At 41.0% G+C, this 19,599-nt stretch overlaps 2 protein-coding genes across 6 annotated transcripts in view; one reads left to right on the top strand and one right to left on the bottom strand.

Moving 5' to 3' along the window:
- Nucleotides 1–6,335, top strand: part of LONP2 (lon peptidase 2, peroxisomal) — a 114,544-nt gene extending 108,209 nt beyond the window's left edge. Inside the window, exons 13-15 of the mRNA XM_027617236.2 lie at nt 2,092–2,299; nt 2,723–2,913; nt 5,920–6,335. Coding sequence (XP_027473037.1) covers nt 2,092–2,299; nt 2,723–2,913; nt 5,920–6,141 — 621 coding nt within the window. The 3' untranslated portion in view covers nt 6,142–6,335. The remainder of the gene's footprint in view (nt 1–2,091; nt 2,300–2,722; nt 2,914–5,919) is intronic.
- Nucleotides 6,336–11,031: 4,696 nt separating this feature from the next.
- The window catches only part of SIAH1 (siah E3 ubiquitin protein ligase 1), a 30,149-nt gene continuing 21,581 nt past the window's right edge, over nt 11,032–19,599 (bottom strand). For 4 of the 5 annotated variants that reach the window (XM_027618655.2, XM_027618652.2, XM_027618651.2 and 1 more), the window contains exon 2: nt 11,032–12,976. In XM_027618655.2, coding sequence (XP_027474456.1) covers nt 12,126–12,974 — 849 coding nt within the window. In that variant the 5' untranslated portion in view covers nt 12,975–12,976 and the 3' untranslated portion in view covers nt 11,032–12,125. Of the gene's footprint in view, nt 12,977–15,518; nt 17,734–19,599 lie in introns of those variants that run through there. The other variant, XM_027618650.2, reaches the window with a different exon arrangement.

The following is a 19,599-nucleotide window of genomic DNA, read 5'->3' as shown; positions in this document are numbered from 1 at the left end:
CCTTTGCCCCCTTTGCCCACCCTCCCCCCAACTCATGGTCTCCATTTTCTCTCCCAAATCAGTAAAATCTTAAAAAAATAAAGTATGTTTCTAAGTCTAAGAATCTAAGAATTAAAGATCCTTTACCTTTATAGATAACAGCTATTAGCCTTAATCACAGAGATTCTTGGGTTGCTGGTAGTCAAGCCCCCTCACTTCTCCCGCCTGTATGTTGTTAAATCATAGATTTGCCATTTTCCCATCTTCAGGTTAATATGAGAACACTTAACCATCAAGTCAGAATAAAATGCTTGTGGGCCTGGATGTTTCTGGTTTGGCCATATGTACTTACCTGCCCTCCATTGTTCAGTGAACAATGCACCAGTTACCTCTACCCAGAGTACGAAGCCTCCCCAGCAGATGGAAAGTTGGAAAACTGGCTTGGTTTCTTGAAGCGACACAGTAATCAACAAGCACCTTACTCCTGATTCTTTGGACACATTTTTGGTATTCTGACAAATGAGTTTTGAGGATTTAGCTGTAAAAAAGGGATGGTTCTTGTTATAGCTAACAGAATTCTGCCAAATGGCTTTTTCAGTTAAATTTACACGATTCATTGTACTGAGGATAATTCTTTAGGATTTTCACTCAGCCCTAGAAAAGAGCCATGTGATAAAACAGGAACCCCTGGCAAATTCCTACCCAAAGTAGATGTCATTAAGGGATAGAAAATTGATTTTGTATTAGAAAAAAACAAGCCTTGGGAACACTTTTATAAGCAGTTGTTTCTATGTTTTCCTTAAATAGTATTGATCTTTTGTGTCTTTCTCCTCAAGTACGTATGGAAACAGGGCACAAGTGCCAAAGCTGAGGACTTGGGATCCGGTATGTGCTGGGCTCTGTGAACGCCACAGTTTGGACTTCCGAGTCTCTCACTTATGAAACAAACTTTCAAAACATGTTAGCGGGTTTACCAGTAAAAATAAGTGCCCAATAGCTTTCGTGGACGCCACACATGATTTTGGAGTGTTTTAAAGTCAGGATTTTCACCATCTAAGCCCCTTGGAAAAGGAAGAAGAATCAGCAATGCAGCCCTTTAACCAGAAACTCAGACTGTTGGTTCTTCTCCTTAGTGAGAAAGTTACCTCTGGTGGAAAAATCTCATATCTGGATTAGTGACGGGTTGACAAGTTGTGCTCAGTTCCTCTGACATGGATAGCTTTTTTTTTTTTTTTTTTAATTTATTAGCGAGGGAGAAAGCGCACAAGCAGGGGGAGTGGCAGTGAGAAGGAGAAGCAGACTCCCCACTGAGCAGGGAGCCCGATGCGGGGCTCAATCCCAGGACCCTGGATCATGACCTGAGCCAAAGGCAGACGCTGAACCTACTGAGCCACTCAGGCGTCCCTGGATAGCTTCTTCTATAGGATAAGAAATTTGGAGGCTTAGAGGGTGCAGTAAAAGTTAATGTGATTGTGTTTCAGCTGTATTGTTACTTTTTATGTGTTTTCCTGACTTGCATGAACTGGCTCATCACCTGGCTGGTGGTCTCAGGCAAGTGACATGTTCAGTTGACAGCGGCAGTGAGGGCGCCGTGGGCCTCCAAGCCCACGGGAAAAGATCCGGGGCATCGTGAAGTAGTAGTTTATAGTGTTTCTGCAGCAATAACAGAAAGTAAAGTGGCAGAGAAGTAAAATATAGGGTTTTTAACACAGACCTTCACACTTGGCCATTTAAGAAATGTCTGCTTGAAAAAGGTTTCCGGTTTCTGAAACAAATGCATGATTGCCTAAAATGAAGTTAGGTTCTAGAGTATTTATAAATATGCAGCCTAATAAAAATATTTAAGTAGATAAAACAATTGGGTTTGTTCTTTGAAAATTAGGGCATGTGTAACTACATGTGGCTCTTTAATCAAAGTTATTCACACATGTTTAAGGTAAAAATAAGTGCCAAACAGGAAGTTTGGTTCAAATGAGGTGCAGTAGTAAGTACTTTGAGTTGAAGAGTAACTGAAGGAGGAGGCTGTGGTGGCATGTGGTGGGGAGATTAGCCAGCCAGAATGTAATTTGGCTCTTGTTGACTGAACTCATCATTTTTCTTCTTTCTCTCAAGGTGTCCGAGCGGTTGAGTCAACCAGGAGTGGCAATAGGTTTAGCTTGGACCCCCTTAGGTGGGGAAATCATGTTCGTGGAGGCAAGCCGAATGGATGGTGAAGGTCAGCTAACTCTGACTGGCCAGCTAGGGGACGTCATGAAGGAGTCTGCCCATCTTGCCATCAGCTGGCTCCGCAGCAATGCAAAGAAATACCATCTGACTAACGGTGAGTGGCCTCGCCCCGGCCGAGGCACTGCTGTCAAGCAGGGAGGAGGAAGGAGCCTTTGGATCGTGATCCGGGAGGCATCTCCCAGTTGTGACAAGGATGAAGGTGGGCTCTAAAGAAAGAGTCACACCTTCACGAAAGTAGCAAACCTTTGATTTTGAATGCCCACAGAAATTCTAGCTCCCATGTTAGGACTATGTGGCTAGCGCCTGAACTAGAAACTGATTTTCAAGGGTTTGTTTTCAATTCTCCTTAGAGTAGAATGAAACTGTTCTTCCAGACCCCACTCTAATTGTACCACCCATTAATATTTTGAGGGATTCATTTACCCAAAACGTTTTTATCTTTTTGATTCTCTTTTTTAGGAGAAAAAGAAAACCGGTTTAATTTTTCTACATTAAAATCCTTATTTCCTTTTTTAAGCTTCTGGAAGTTTTGATCTTCTTGACAACACAGACATCCATCTGCACTTCCCAGCTGGTGCTGTCACAAAAGATGGACCATCTGCTGGAGTTACCATAGTAACCTGTCTTGCCTCGCTTTTTAGTGGGCGGCTGGTGCGTTCAGATGTAGCCATGACTGGAGAAATCACACTGAGAGGTCTTGTTCTTCCAGTAAGTCTGAAGAAAGTGATTTATATGGTTTTAAATTTTTTTTAATTTTAAGTTTAAATAGTAATTTCCCTTCTTCCTATATATACCTTAGTTTTAAACACATTAAAGTTTTATACTTGTAACTAATGCACATTTTTCAATATTGAACAAATAAAAACTAACAATGTTTTCCCTTCTACTAACAAAGAAGACTTATGAGGGAAAGAAGTATCAGTCTGGTCATCAGAAATGTCAGCCACTGAGGTGAAGAGTGGAGGTTTTGTTCCAGTTAGCAAATTGTTAACCAGATAACTTCTATGTAAAACAGGATATCAGCTGATTTTTTTAAACTTGAGGCTAACTCCTCAACTTTTGAAGTCCCTGTGAGACCTCCTATAAATAACTTAGATTACTATAGTTGATAGATTTATAGGAAAATAAGTATAAAATGGAAACTATAATAAAGACCAACCATGTCTAATTGCTAAATTTGTAAAAAATTCTATATACATGGGGCTTTGGGGCTCCCCTCCATACCCTAAACTACTTACAAAAACACTGATTAAAAAATACAGAGAACTTGAGCGATCATTTAGGGTCTTAAGTCATTGATTACCAGTACTAGTTTACAACAGAATTTTGGTGGGTTCATAGCAAAGTGAGAAAAGAAACGAATGTTCTTTATTCTTAGAACACCTTTATTTTATGAGGTAATTGTGAAAGTAGATCATAGAATCACCAGTTGAGAGATCACTAAAACTGCTCTCATTTCCCCAATTTTTAAAATTCAACCAGGAATTCAACCATGTTCTAAATCCTATTATTATGATACATTTATAGGTCTGTATTTGAAAGGAATGGCTGATCTCCTTTCTTCACCTTACCCAGGAATTACTGCATTTCAGGAGACTGTAACAGTGGTTAATAGTGGTTAATATTATCAGTGCTATTAAAAGGAAATATAAATGCTTTACTGACATGAACTGTTCAGCTTCCTAGTTCAAGATGTTAGACTAAGCAAAGAGTGAAAGGAATAACACAAACACTCAAAAATGAGTGGGGAGTCAGCAGCTGAGAATTCAGCCAACTTCTGGAAGATAGTTTCCTCGCTGGTGAAATAGAATTGGAGGTAGAAACGATCTTCCCAGAAGGAATCTGGGAAAAGCGTGAGCTCAGAGCCACAAGGCACAGACCAGGAGAGCAGAAGAGAGATGGGAAACAAAACCAGGGGATTCACAGAAATGTCCATAGAATAAATGGGTCTTCCCCTTGATCCCTTGCTCTCAGGGCAGAGAAGCACCCAGGTAAAGGCTTTCCCACGCCCACAGGGGAGAACCACAGCAGCTTTGAGGAAGCCCCTGTTTTAAACCTGTTCCATGAGAGATGAAAAGCCTTTACAGCGTTTAAGAGAAAGACTTGCTAAAGCTGGCAGTTCAGAGAGAACAGTTCAAGAACAGAGAATGGGGACAAAACTTGGATTTAAAACTTAGGTTTTAAAATTAGAAAACTATTCAGAAAAAAAAAACAATAGAAAAAGCAGTCAAGCAGATCCAGCATCTAACTATCAGGCATTCTAGCAAACAGAGAAAACGGAATAGAACAAACTGTCAAAGAAATAATGGAACATTTCCTAGAATTGAGGGTTATCTTCAGATTGAAAGGGCCTTCGCCAACCAGGAGAAAGATTTCATCCCCACGACTGTTCAGATAACCGAGGAAAAAGCTGTCTCATCAGTCTCCTCAGTGACCTTCAAAACTCTGAGGGAGAAGGATTTTAAATCCAGTCTAGTATACACAGCCTTACCATCAACCAAATGTGAAAGGTAGGCATGTTCATACATGCGAGGAGTCCGTTTGTCTCGGAAAGTGTACCTCAGCCGCACACAGAAGAGCCCTGACGGCGGACGACAGCTGTGCAGGAGGGCCTGGAGCAGCCGTGCGGCTGCAGGTCATTGCAGGGCTCTCAGAGGCTATCTCCAGGGCCTACGTGTTCTGGGGGGTCTGAGAGCTGCATTTGGAGTCTGATGCTGCTTAACACACCCCCCAAAACAATAATACTATTATTCTCTCAGGTTCTGTGGGTCAGGAATTCAGGAGAGGCTTAGCTGAGCTCATCTGCCTTAGGGCCCCATCATTGCAGTCGCAGTCATCTGCAGGTCACCTGGGGCTGGGGATCTGCTTCCGAGGTGGTTCACTCACCTGACTTAGCAAATGGGTCATGGTTGGCAGGATGCCCCAGGTCCTCACCTTAGGGCTTCTCCAGAGGCTGTTGGGTGATCTCCAGTATGGTGGCTGGCTACCTCCAGGGCAGGAGATCCAGAGAGACGGTTGGCGAAGGCCCTTTCAATCTGAAGATAACCCTCAATTCTAGCAGCAACAACTCTCATTTTTTATGGTTAAGTGTGAAAGTCATACTTTCACAGTGACATGCGTCACTTCCCCCACAGTCTGTTTCTTATGAGTCACTAAACCTGGCCCACATTCAAGGGGAGGGGAATTAGACTCCCCCTTTTGTGAAGGGACCATTGTGGACATATTTTTTAAAACCACCATAAGAGCGTACATCATTTGGGATATGCTTTCTTCATCACGTGACACAAAGGTTATGATTTTAAACCTGTACAGGAGAAAATAATCCTGGCACACAACTAAGCTCTGTAGGAATGGTATTTGTGGTCAAAATAATGTAATGATTTTCCAGACTCGACCTATAGATAAGATTGTTTTGACTACAGAATGGAATATAAATACTAACCTGACAGTGTGAAAAGGAATCATGGACATAAGAGGTGCTCATATCTATAGAAAGCTTTTAATTTTCCCCCACTAAAAGGATTAAATAGAACACAAATTGAAACATAAAGAATTCACTGTTTATTAACCTTTTTTAGTGGCTTTCCTAGCTCACGTTATAACAGAATGGTAGATGATTTAGGTGTTTCAGAACAGCCGTGAAGGGTTGGGTCAGGGATCTCTCACAGTCTGAGGATGACCAGAAATCTGAGTAACTTTCTTCTCTGCTTATAGGTGGGTGGGATTAAAGACAAAGTGCTGGCAGCACACAGAGCAGGATTGAAGCGAGTCATTATTCCTCAGAGGAATGAAAAAGACCTTGAAGAAATCCCGGGCAATGTACGACAGGATTTAAGTTTTGTCACAGCAAGCTCCCTGGATGAAGTTCTTAATGCAGCTTTTGATGGTGGCTTTACTGTCAACACCAGACCTGGTCTCTTAAATAGCAAATTGTAGGCCCAAATCCCAACTTTTCAGAATTTCAAGTTATGAAGTGCCCAGAAGGTACTGAAAAGATTTTTGTTCATACCGGTAGAGGTAAGCAAAGTGTCCCTAATTTGTGAACATGATCACACACAACAGTAACAAATCTAACTCAGGTGGTGGCTGGTGTTGATTACAGAAATGTTAATAAACTGATAAAAATTAAATTCCTGTCTTCAGTGAAATCATTATTGTCTGGAGAGGGGTAGAGCATCAGTGCCCAGAACAGAAGCATCAGTATTCCCTGTGAACTTGTTAGAAATGTAAATTCTCAAGACCCACCAGCAGACCTTCTGAATCAAACTATGGGGGGAGGGCCCGGAAATCTGCTTTAGTTAAGCTGTCCAGGTGATTCTGATGCGTGGTCAGCATCAGGAACCGTTGGTGTAGACCACTACCTCAGCAGAGTCACCTGGAGATGTTACTGGATCCTGAGACTAGTAACATAGCAGGGGCACGGGACAAAGATGAAAACAGCACCAACCATTAGTCTTTGTGGAAAGTAAAGTATTCAAGTGACATGAAACCTGGGATGAGGTCTGCACACCCCCATATGGGGTGCTGCTTATGCTGAAGGAAGTAGCAATCAAAACGCAATTTATATCGGGCTGAGTGGCCCATGTTCGTACACATTATCTTAAAAAAAACACAAAGTCCACTCCTCAGAGGCAGCCGTCCATTCTGGGGTGGTCCCCACACTCGATGCCCTGACTCTCGTCACTCCCCCTTCCTCCCCTGTCTGCCTGTGCCAGTCCCCAGATCTGGTAGACTCCATGCTCTCTTCTGTGACTGACTTAATCCAGGCTCTGGAGAACTACAAAGTCAGGCTCTTCTGCTGCCTCTGTAAAATGGGAACAGTAGTACTGAAGTCCGTGTCACTGAAGACGAATGAGAACGCAACAGTAAAATAATTCAAACTAGAGAATCTTTTATTACAAAATGTTAGAACAGATAGACTAAAATACTTTGGAATGCCTTGGATGAGCACGGGGTTTGCAAGTTACCCAAACACCTGCTGGTAAAATCTGAACGTGTTCTGGAATTACAAATCCAAATCTAGGGCTCCAGATAGGGGGCTCGTTATGGCCAGTGGGAGAGCAAGCATCCGGACATTTAAAAAAAGTTCCTTGACTGTCCTCACTGTTCGGGTTTTCTCTCTTCTACGCAGTCATCTTTACAGGGGAGGAAAAGAGGGTGTTGTTAGTTCATTTTCAGCAAGCAGACGGAGCTAATCCAAACGCGAATCGCGAGGCCTCCTACACCCAGCAGCGGCCGCCGAACACACTGAAGGGTGGGACTCACCGCCTTCTTCGAGTCCGGGACGCTGCTTCTGCGCCCTCCAGCCTGCGGCCCGCCGCCCTCCCTAACGGAGCCCGCGGGGAGCCCTGCATGTCCCTGGCACTGGTTTTGGTTTTTTAAATCTCTATTTTATTCACTTGGGCTTTCTTGTGACAAGAGAGCAGAATTCACCATTTTGGCCAGTTTTAAGTGTATAATTCAGGGACATTAATTACATCCACAATGGTGTATAACATCACTCTCCAGAGCTTCTCCATGATCTTCAAACTGTACCCACTGAATAGTAACTCCCCTTTCTTCCACCCACCTCCCTGGAACCGTTGTCTACGCATTTGCCTCTTCCAGATACTTCATGCAAGACCTCCATCAAGTGCGTGTCGTCAGGGTTTAGCCACATTGACCACATGCATCAGAACGCGTCCACCGTGTGCACACCGTGGGCAACATGCCCCATCTCCGTTCACCCGAGGCTATCTGGCTTGGTTTCGCCTCTGGGCTGTTGCGGAGAGTTCTGCCTCAAACCTGCGTGTCCCTGTCCCTGCTTCTCAGTTCTGGGCATATACCCAGAAGCAGAGTTGCTGTTCTCAGGGTGAGTCCTTGCTTACCTTTGTGAGGAACCCCCAAACTCTGCCTCCACACAGCGTTTGCCGCACCATTTGCCATCCCCATGAGCAATACACAAAGACCCCAACTTCTCCACTCCTCACCGCCACGTTTCCTTTTTGGGAATAGCCATCGTCAGGGTGTGAAGCAGCAGCTCTTCATTTTGACTTGCGTTTGCCTAATGACCAGTGATGCTGAGGATCTTTTCCTCACATTGTTTTTTAGAGGGTTATCCAAACACCCTTTGTATCAGTCAGCTGGGGTTTTTTATAAGTCTCAGTAGGGCTGGAGGTGAAGCCTCGGATGTATTTAACCAGTACTCTGCATGCCTTTTACTTATGAGCTTTCAAAACTTCAACTATTAAAACTAAATAAAGCTTAAAGTGGTAATCAAGAAATTCTGTATGGTCTGCTTAAAACATAATACATTTTTTACTGGACTCTGCCTCTTGTTTGAACCTTACCGATAACTGTGTCAGGGGCAGAGGTCTTTAATGCTTTCGATTATAGTGAAAAATGCCATCTAAGTGATTGATCATAAAATATTTAATAACATCAGTTTATAAATCTGTGATTACAAATATGGTCTCCTGGTTATATGAGGGGTATTTAAAGGCTACTAAACATACCTGATTTTTTTTTTTTTTAATGAGAGGGGGGGCAAAAAAGTGCATGTGCTGAGAATACCAAGATTTCCTTCTTTCCTCTTCTTCCTTGACATTGGTCAAGACTTGCTTTCTGCTCACAGCACAGACTCTCTTCATGAGAGTGGGAATGCAAATGGGTTTCATTTCCAGTGCCATCTCTGGTAGTGGATGCTAGAAATGCAGAGGATTTGGATTCCCATCTTTGGACAGTGACTAGTGATGTCTACCACCAGGAGCCCCCTATACTAGGTGGGTGCCATCCATGTTGTGAGGTAATCAAGTGCTGAGAGTAGAGTAGGCTTAATTCCTATTTTCCAGTTAGAACCACCGAAATGAGGCAAACTTTCCTATAATTAAATGTGGAGGGGTGGGGAGAGCACTAGGATTTTTGGTGACCAAAGTACCTACAGCCACTCCCATACTTGCAGTTTGCAGAAATGTGGGCCTTAAAAAAAATTAAGCAACATTATAATAAAAATCACTCACATCAAAAAACCTGTTCCCCATCAACATATTAAACTGCCCCGTGATTCAATTCAACAGGACAAATTCGAGTTTAAGAAGATAAATGCAAAAGACCAAATTAAAGAGTATCACCTACCCTAGCCCTATACAATTCCCTGAAGGAAACACCAAGACACCCAAAAAACGAGGCAGGACATTAATAGGAGAAAGTAGAATATTGACTGTAACAAGGATGATTTAAGATCTCAAGTGAACCAAGAAATGTGGCTATAGATCTCATCATTCCTGTAATTGAAGAATACAAAGAGGACTTACAATATAGTTAACAAAGATAACTTATTAGATGTCAAACACAAAATTTACTATCTTATCTTACAAATTAGCAAAACATGAAGTTACAATGAAAGCGAAAATCTTTCAGACTGCTACTCTAAATGTCCACCGAAACCTCTCCAGAAAGCGATGATAAAAGTACCAAGACCTTAAAAAAATAAAAAGGAATCCCAAGAATGAGAAAACATATATAAATGTTCACAGGTTATTTATAAATAGCTGGAAAAGATTTACATGGACAAACTGGACAAAGCAGTATCTAACGTCAGGAAAACTGGCTAAAATTCTAGTCAGTCCTAAGGTTTCCCAAAACCTACCCAAGGTCTTTCCAAGATTAGTAAAGTCACGTGTGAGGGCATGAGGGGGTTACAAAATTACATGATTTCAAGATAAGTGTGTAAGCACAAGTAAATACAAAGGACTCAAAAAATAAAAATGTTCTCAGCCATCTCTGAACGGACAGAGTTCCAGAGATCTAGTGTGTGCTATTTTCTAACTTCAAAACCCTACACTGAGCATTATACTACTATCCAAGAAACACTTTAAAATATTGTAAAAACAAAATGATATACCTCCACAAAAGTATTCAATACATCCAATGTAGGGGGAAAATTGCTTTGTAAACACACATACTAACAGGAATGGACCAAGATACACATTTGTGGCTGATCTATTCCCTTTCACCACAAAAATGGCTACACAAGCATGTGATAACCAATTCAAAAAATAACGCTTAGGTAGGGGAAGAGACTACACAAATCTTCATTCTGAAAATGGTTAACAGAAGTAAATCCTGTTATTCCGAACTGCTGTTGGGATAAGGGGGCAGTCCAATTAATTTTAACTGACTTTCGAAGTTTAGTGTACCCATAAAAGCCACACAAAATAAAATGATCTGTGGTCATTCAGAAGGTAATTTCAGAATCTTGTTAGGTGCCTCAGGGTAATTAGCAACAGTTATCAGTATGGTGCTCTAAGGCGTAGTAATAGCAGCTAACATTTGTTGGGTGCTTATTACGTGCAAAGCACTGTTCTAGGTAACTTACTGGTATCCCGTGTAACCCTTTGGGGTAGCTACCATAATTAACCCCATTTTACACATTAGGAAACAGGGGCCCAAGGTCCCACAGCTGATAAATAGGCTAGAACTACAAGTGGCATGTAGGTCCCTGGAAGGCTGCTATAGGGCCCAGGCTCACCTCCTTTAGGCTATGAAATACTAACTCAGTCTTACTGTTTTTGTTTTGTTTTGTTTTGTTTTAAGGGGAAAAAAAGTGATCAGCATTTTAACTTTATTAGTCTCCTAACAGAGTTGTGAGAATAAAAATGTCAGCAAGAGAGAAGAAATCAAGACTCTGTATACAGAGACCATATACCCATTCTTTTGCTTAAAATAAATGTATCACACTTCAAAATACAGCACACTTTTTTCGGTTATGAAGTACAGAATTGAACAGGAAAATAACTTTGGATTTTAATCAAACTTAGAGCTAAAGCAGACACATAAAAGTTTTAATTTGCCAGATATTCTTTTAATGAGAATTATAAAAGACCAAAAACATTTTTTGCAAACTGCCTTTTTTTAAACAAATGATTTGCTTTTGATTACAAACTGTGTAAGACGATGCCTTCTTCTGCAAAACCAATAAATACAAGAACAAATTTTAAACATGTGATTTGTCCAAGATATTTGAAAGGAAAAAAAAAAAAAAGCCTGATTTCTTTTTTCCAGTATTAAAAAAAAAAAAAATCAGTATACCCTAAACTTTCAAAGAGTAAGTTCAAAGGTATGACTCAGCTGGAGAAAAAGAGACAGACAGACAAGAGACCATCTTACAGCTGCTTTAAATAGCTTCTGATAATTCTGCTGTTACCTTTCCTTTCTGGAACTTGTATCTTCTCAAAAGAGTTGAATGTAAAATATTTCTAATGAACTGATTAATGGTGGAAAAGAAAATACGTATTGAACACATATGTATAAACTTTACCATAAACAATTATGCATATCAAAAAGACACTAACTTTAAAAAGGTACAAAAAAAAGTGAGGAAAAACCTGAATTACAGAAAAGAAAGTCAAATTTAATGAAAAACTAGAATTAATAAAAATTAGCAAATACACACACAAAAAAAATATACACACACAGCAGCACTATGTATTGACTCACAAAGGGGAAAAGCAGTGGTCCAAGACCACTCAACATGGCTTGTCGGTTAAAGGAAAAAAAAAAAAACACACGCGCGCGCACACACACACACAGCAACTCGCCAGCAAACACACAAAACAAAAAAACCAGTATTTTTCAACAGTACAATCTACAACACAAATTCAGAATTATTTTACAATGCTTCCTTTCTTAATACAAAAGATGCCCATCTTGGGTGTATATATATATTTTTTCAGTGGTTTACTGTTGACTTATTTTTAAATATATTAGTGTTACTACATGCAACTGTTTCCTGTATTTAACAGCCTTTCCTTTTATTTACCTTCATGTGTCTAGCTTCCACCTACCAAAAGTTTCAGGTTGACAGGCAGATGGGTGCCTTATTCTCTGTGAAACTGAATGCAATGGTTTTAAACACTGGCCAGAAAATATTGATTGCCATTTCAACACATGGAAATAGTTACATTGATGCCTAAATTGCCATTTTCTGCAAAAAGCTGTGCAATGCTGGTGTCAAAGACTAGGCAGTCACTATTCATAATGGCTGTGGCAATTCCCTCATGAATAGAGCGTGGAGTCGCTTCCCAAGTCAATCGCCGCCTATGACCATTTAGCTCAAGTCGATAAGCAAAATTTTCAGCTTGCTTGCGTGTTCCTATCAGCTGGACAATTGCAAAGAACTGCTGGTGACCATCGTACTTTTCCTGTTTCTCCAAGACTAACATGAAGTGAAAGCCAAAACAGGACTGCATCATCACCCAGTCAACAGCACCAGGAAGATTAATGTCTGTAGCAAGGAAAACTATATCCTCTCCCTGTAGGGTCGTAATGGACTTATGCTGATGCATCAGATGGGGCATGACAGCATCCAGAGAGCCTTGCCATTTACAGGAAGCACCAGGGCACGGACACGAATAAGGCCTAAACTCACAGAGCTCTTCGTGGTCTGCTTTTTCTGTGTGTGGCAAAGTTATTTCACATCCAGAAGAGGCATATTTACAAGGGAAGAGTACGGAATTGGCCACTTTCTCCATAGCCAAGTTGCGAATGGATCCCAGAGGGCCCCGGCAAGTCGGACAACATGTGAGCTTCGGGCGACAGTTGCTACAAACAAGATGGCCACTCTGACACTGAAGAATGGGCGGTAACACATAGTCAAAGCAGACCGGACACTCAAAAAGACTCGCCAAGTCATTGTTGGATGCAGTTGTGCCAGTCAGGGCGGGCACCCTCTGGGACGGCGTGCACTTCGAGGTTCCAGTAGGTAATGCTGTTGCAGTCTGGCGGCTCATTTCTGTAACAAAAACATAAATAAAAATAAAAGGAGGCAGGAGAAAAAGAATTACAACTATCACTTGTTTTATAAATAATGTTGGCATGCCAGAAATACTTAAGTTTCCTATGCAAAATGTACTGTGAGCAAAAGAATAAAGGATTTAAAAAACCACAAATTATGCATTTTGATTATAAGGAGTTGTATACCAGATAAAATCTCTTTTATCAAAATGTTCCAGGACACATGTAGAATTCCCTTTCTTAAAAAGAAAAAAAATTAAAAATCTGCTTGGATGAACTAGATGACATGGAACAAATGCTGAAAAGGAAACTGGACCATCAACAACTAAAGAAACCCTGTGTTGGGGCGCCTGGGGGGCTCAGTCATTAAGCATCTGCCTTCGGCTCAAGTTATGATCCCAGGATCCTGGGATCGAGCCCCGCACTGGGCTCCTTGCTCAGCAGGAAGTCTGCTTCTCCTCTCCCACTCCCCCTGCTTGTGTTCCCTCTCTCGCTGTCTCTCTGTCAATTGAAAAGAAAAGAAAAGAAAAAAAGAAAGAAAAAGAAAGAAAGAAAAGGAAGGAAGAAAGAAAGAAAGAAACCCTGGGTTAAAGTAGCTTAAGTGCAATCAAATCCGTTTTCACTGAACTTTCCCCTCCCTCTCTGTGTTCAATTCCCCTGCTCAGTCTATTTCTTTCCCATTCTGGGTCAGCTCGCAACAGTTAAAGGGAGTCACAAGCGATCCAAAGGATCAACAGGACATTAGCTTTGATTAACTCTGCGTAATGGTAACAGTAATCTGCTTTGGAAATAGATTTAGGGAATGGAGGGGGTCACCAGGGGAAGGGTATGCTGCCATCCCATCATCCATCTTCATCTAATAAGTCTTCCCCTAGAATTAACATCAGCTATGTATTAATCTTATTTCCTACTGATCAGTACCTCAAAAGTGGGAGGAAGAGAGGAGAAACGGAAGGCCATCTTCAAAAGTTCTTAAGTCTGGTACTTAGAGAAAGCACATCTTTCTAATCTACTTCCATTCCACAATACAAATCAGATATAATTTGCAAAGGGAAAGAAGAGCCAGAAAAGAAGGTAAATAAAGAATAAAGATAAAAGCACCAGAGAACACACACACAACCTTGGGGACAGTACAGTGAACAGGTTAAGAATTCCTTGTACCCTAGGGTTCACCAGTGTTGCTGAAGCATTCATCAGTACAGTAATACATATTTAAGAGATAAATGGGTCACTTGGAAGAAATGACAACAATGTAACTTATCAGGCTAAATGAAAGATAAAGCAAACAACTTTCCCAGGAAACTACCTTTGCTAGGATATGACAGGCCATATTTGTCTTGGGGGTAACAAAACATCAGTCTACTAATGTCCTAAGACTGTATTCCCAATAACTATATAAGCCATATTTCTAACAAAATTAAAATTTAATGCCTCAAATTTAAAGCTTTCTCAATTAAAATCGTTATTCTGTTGCAAAGAATGTGACTGAAAAAACAATGCTGGTTACCAATGTGACCATATAAATGCAATTTGAGTTCTAGATTACTCAAGCATAGACACCTCAAGTGAGGGCTGAAGCTGCCCCCCAAAAAAAGATTAAGTCCACTGTCAACTAAAGTTAATATTCTACAATTCAAGAGTTTACAAAAATACAGAATTCCATCATAATGTGGCTTATCACATGGAACTTAGGGACAACAGGAATCAATTCTCATCATCTGAAACACTGTATAACCCAGGTGTTAGATTCTTTGTGCGTATGATGATGCACTCACTTTCCATCACTTGGAAACAATGGGCTTAGCATTGCTAAAATGCCCCATATATATGCTGTATGCCTGTTTCATGGTCCATTTTATACTGTTCACTTATGAGCAACATTAGAATTGGAAAAGTGGTTCCCTGAGCACAAAACAGTCTAAACCACCAATGCCTTTTCAAATCACTAAACCAAAACAAGCTAATCACATCAAGGGGCAGTAAAATCAGTTTGTATTCAACATAACAGAACTAGGAAAATATAAGCAGAAAAACACTATCATTTCATTTCCTAACCTAGCAAATAGCTGTACATTAATCATCAATCATTCAGGCTTATGTTACAATATATCTTTATTATTTTTCCAAACACTGTAGGAAAGCACAATTTAAATCCCTATCTAAAGACTGAAAACAAGTGAAATGAGGCCGGTATTTCTTGTGAATGAAGGTATTACAGGACAGCAGCTGCTAAAACCTCCCAAAGCTCCAAAGGTAGAACCCAGATCCATCTTCAAACAAAAAGAACCCAACCACACAACAACAGCCCTGCAGTAGGAACCAAGGGCTCAAGTGTCTATTTAGACAACCCTGGAGGAGTGATGACGTAACCTGAAGCTTAGTTTAAAAAACAGAGAAAAGTACAGCTGATCAAAAGAAACAGAGCTGCAAATTCGAGCTCAATTACATTGCAGCCACTCCCTGATCCAGATTCCACCGGCTTACAACAACTTTCCCGTTTCATAGTTTAAGCAACCCAGTCTCTTAATGTCAGTCAATACCTTTTCTCTTCCTTGTCCCAGCTGCTGGTAAACATGTGAGCAAGACGCCCCTCCAGGAGTACAGAAAAGGTAAGGGAGACTTCCCGGTCATGAGAAGTCAGGTAGCTCATAGCCCTTCCCCCAGAAGCAAATACGATTTTTAACAGAGGCCCCTCCTGGACACCTTCTGTTCCTACGCATGTCCGAGTTCAAGTTTTCAAGAAGCGAAGATAAGTGCCCTGCTCTATAACACTCCATTTCACTCTTCCAAAGCACCGGCCACCGCAGCCGCAGAGAAATGAAGCCTCTCCCGTCCCAGCAGAAGTCGACCACACCTCCCTGCGAGCTCAAATTCGCCTGCGTTTCCAAAAATGGGCGCCATCACTGAGCTGTCCTCCTCTGCGCCCTAAACCGTCAGTCTTGCAAGTTTGTCTTCCTCACATTCGTTAGCTAGCCAGATTGGGTGAAGGACGGGGCTGTAGAGTGCGAGGAGGCTGGAGTAAGCGAGGCCTCGGAGCCAGCTCTGGAGCTACTCTAGGGTCCGGCCTGCCGGGAGAGCCACGCGGAGCCCAGGGCTGGGGCCTGGCCGCCGCTGGGCAAGCCTGCTCCGGCCCGCAATGCCAGCCGGCCCCAGGCTCGCGGCGCAGCTAGCGTGGGGCGGGGCTGGTGGGGCGGGGCCCTCAGGGGCGGGGCTAACGCTGTGGGCACGCCCACAAGCTCCGCCCTCCCAGCCCAGGACAGCTCCGGGGCATGGCGTAGAGCAACTCCAACCCTACCCTTGACCCCCAGCAACACTGCGACCTCAGCACTTCCACAAGCTTACATTTAGATTGAAACATGCCTTTCCGTAGAACAAAACAGATACTGGCAATTTTGTATCATTTCAACCTAAGACCTACACAGAGTATATGGGACATACATGGCCAGACAAGTGCTCTTCTCCTGGTTAACCGTGTGAACATAGAGTAAAAGCATTCTCCACACTTCATTAACTATTTACCGGGCGTCAACTACCATATTTCTTCAATTCTAACTCACTCCTCTACTTCTACCCCTGTCGGCACCATACTTGAAACTCCTTCTCTCCCTTCGAAAAGATTGCAGTGAGAGTAGTAAACACTACATAACCATATTAAACTCCTTCAACCTCCAAACTGAGATTATACTCTCTTCCCACTCTGGGAAAACCATCTTAAATGGCCTCATTAAACAGAGAAGCTTGTTTTGTTTTTAAAGAAGCATTACCTGTGCCCCAATAAAGTCTTGGGCCTCAGCTTTGCACTGCGTCAGGTAGTACACTCCGGGGTTTAACCTGTCATTACATCATGCTTACAGGGCAGCCTGCAAACGCAGCAGGAGCTGTAGTGGGAGTGAACTCTGTGCAGTAAGTTGCAGATTACCCATTTTCCACATCAAATTTTAATTCTAATCACTTCCCAGCCCTCTTAATAGTGTGTTCAAACACTTCAACTTCATTTTAATATTAGGCTACACAAAACATCATTAGGAATAGAAATATCATTAAAATTAGATAAAGACTGTTATTACTTACATTTTTATTTTCTAATACATATTCATTCTAGAGAGGTCTCAGGCTTCTAGGGCAGGAGACTCCAAATGTTTTAAGCAGGGAAACTCTTTCCAAACAGTTAAAACTGAACCGAAATGTATAAAACAAGTCAAAGGGAAAGAATGATTCTGAGAGAAAAAAAATCATTTTTCCCAAACTTCCAAAGGATCTGTTACAGAGACTTATAGCACCATCTGAAAACCATTAACCTACACACAAACCTCTCAACAAGTGAGTCAGGACAATAAAAGCGTAGGCATTCTGGAGTCACCTACACACAGTTGGATTCAAACCCAGTCTTCACCACTGCTCAATCATAAAACTGGGACAATATTTCCAGCCTCACACAGCTTTTGTCTGGATTAAGGGAGATGGGTAATTTATGTATATCATAGATGGTACACACTCCAAAATATGTATTCACCTGACATCTCCAAACTTTCTTGCCTTGCTTGAGGTCATCTACTAGTTAGTGGGTTCCAAAAGATAGTTTAAATGTATGGGTTCCAAAAGATACTTTGGAGTTTGTAAAGGTGATCAAACATGTCTGCCAAAGATCAACTGCCATTTAACTAACCTTTAGCACAATAAACCTTAATAAATTTCTCGACTAGGCAGAATATTTACACTGGTTTTACAGAGAGCTTAAAATTTCACAAAAATATTACACTGACAAGCCCATAAAATAAAAAATTAACAAAAATCCAAAATTTAGGAAGAGTGACGTAGTACCTATACTTTCTAAAGCATACATGCAAAAGAAGTACTTTCTACATTTGACATTGTGAAGGGTATTATGCAGAAAATGTTATGTTAAAAATCTATTTTAAGATTTACCTCTCACACATTGACAAAATTAAATTTAAATTTAATGCAAGTCTCCTTAAAAATTTAACGGCTTAAAATGCCAAAAGTTAAAAAAAAATCAAACTTCATTATAAAACAATAATGCTAAGGAAAAAAAGTGTTTAATTTTTAATTTCCAAAACTGTAGCAAAGTAATATGAGGAATTTAAATTGCACGTATTTTCCTAAAATCTCTATTTTTCCGAAGGTAATTCTGAAAATTCCACTGCTATAGAAGAAGAGTTACTTATATCTAGTAAGACTGGTGATCGGAAATGGGGAAAGCTCAGGACAACAATCTGGTAAAATGATCTGCTGTAAAAACAGAAGTCTGAAAAGGTGATAGCCCAGTATAATGGAGAGGAAAGTGCAAATCCCAATTCAAATGTGTAAAGCAATGTACATTTGCCTTTTTACTGCAGAAATCACTCTATTTTGAGACTTCCACCCCAGTAAAAAAAAAAACAGCCTATACTGAATCAGAACCCACTAGACACTATGCTAGATACTGCAGTATAGCAGCAGATGAAATGCAAAGTGGGAGTGATCTAGATGCCTGTGAGAGATCTTGGCAGAAAAGCAGTTGACGTACAAGAGTTCAGAGTGCAGAGGAGGAGGCGTTAACACACAATGCTATCTGAAATCACAGGGAAGAGGAGCATGCCTAAAATAAGAGAAATCCCAAGAAGCAGTGGCCTAGACTGCAACAGTTCTCAAACTTTATGGTGCCAACTAATCATCTAGGGATCTTATTGCAGGTTTGGTCTTAGAATCAGAATTATTCTGAAGCTAGGCCTGAGATTCTGCATTTTTAACCCTAGGTGTGGCCAACTGCTGGTTGACGCTCACAGGAGTAGCAAAAACCTGAACAACTGAGAAGGAAAGCAAAGGTGAGAGAAAAGCAAGAGAGTGGTATCTCAGAAGTCAAGGGAAGGTACTGACAAGATCTATAAACACTCACATGTACAAATATTAGAATAAACTATGCTTTATTATATACTTATAGAGAACTTGTACTCTTTCTATAATCAGAAAAAAATTAAAAGGCAACAAGCAGACATGCTTGAACATGCAAGAATTCATGGAATATATAGCACCCATGAATCCTTAATTGATTAAAAATAATCAAGCAATGGATCAAAATAAGTAATTTAGAAGTGGTGATTTGGTAAAAGGTGCAAATATATAAATAACAAAAAAATCTATGGTAAGAAGTAGTAAAAATAATGGCACAGTCAACCATGTGGAATCTGCTGAGAGGTCAAGTATGATCATGCCTAACAGGTGTTCATGGGTTGGCGTTATAGAAGTTACTGGTGGCCTCTGCAAAAGCAACCTTGGAGATATGGCTGGTGCATAAATCAGACCAAAGGAGACTGAACAGAATGCTCTGTTAACAAAAAGCATGGCTGTGGAGAGGAGAAGCAAGTTAGAGAGTGGCTGAAAGGCCCAAAGAAGTTGTCCACTTGGTTCCTTTTTTCTTTTTTAAATGGGAGAGACCAGAATATAGTGAATGCTGATAGAGTCCAGAAAAGAGGGTAGTAATCCCAAGAAATGGAGCAATGGATAAAATAAAATTCTTGGTGATGGGGGATTCAAAAGTCAAGACAGAGTGACTAGACCTTTTTAGAAGAGATGGTAAGAACAAAGAAGACAGAGATGTCTAGCTCAGGAAGTTGGAGGTTA

Source organism: Zalophus californianus, chromosome 17 (assembly GCF_009762305.2).
Source record: "Zalophus californianus isolate mZalCal1 chromosome 17, mZalCal1.pri.v2, whole genome shotgun sequence".
Classification (NCBI taxonomy): Eukaryota; Metazoa; Chordata; class Mammalia; order Carnivora; family Otariidae; genus Zalophus; species Zalophus californianus.
This window is presented reverse-complemented; position numbering and strand designations above follow the sequence as displayed.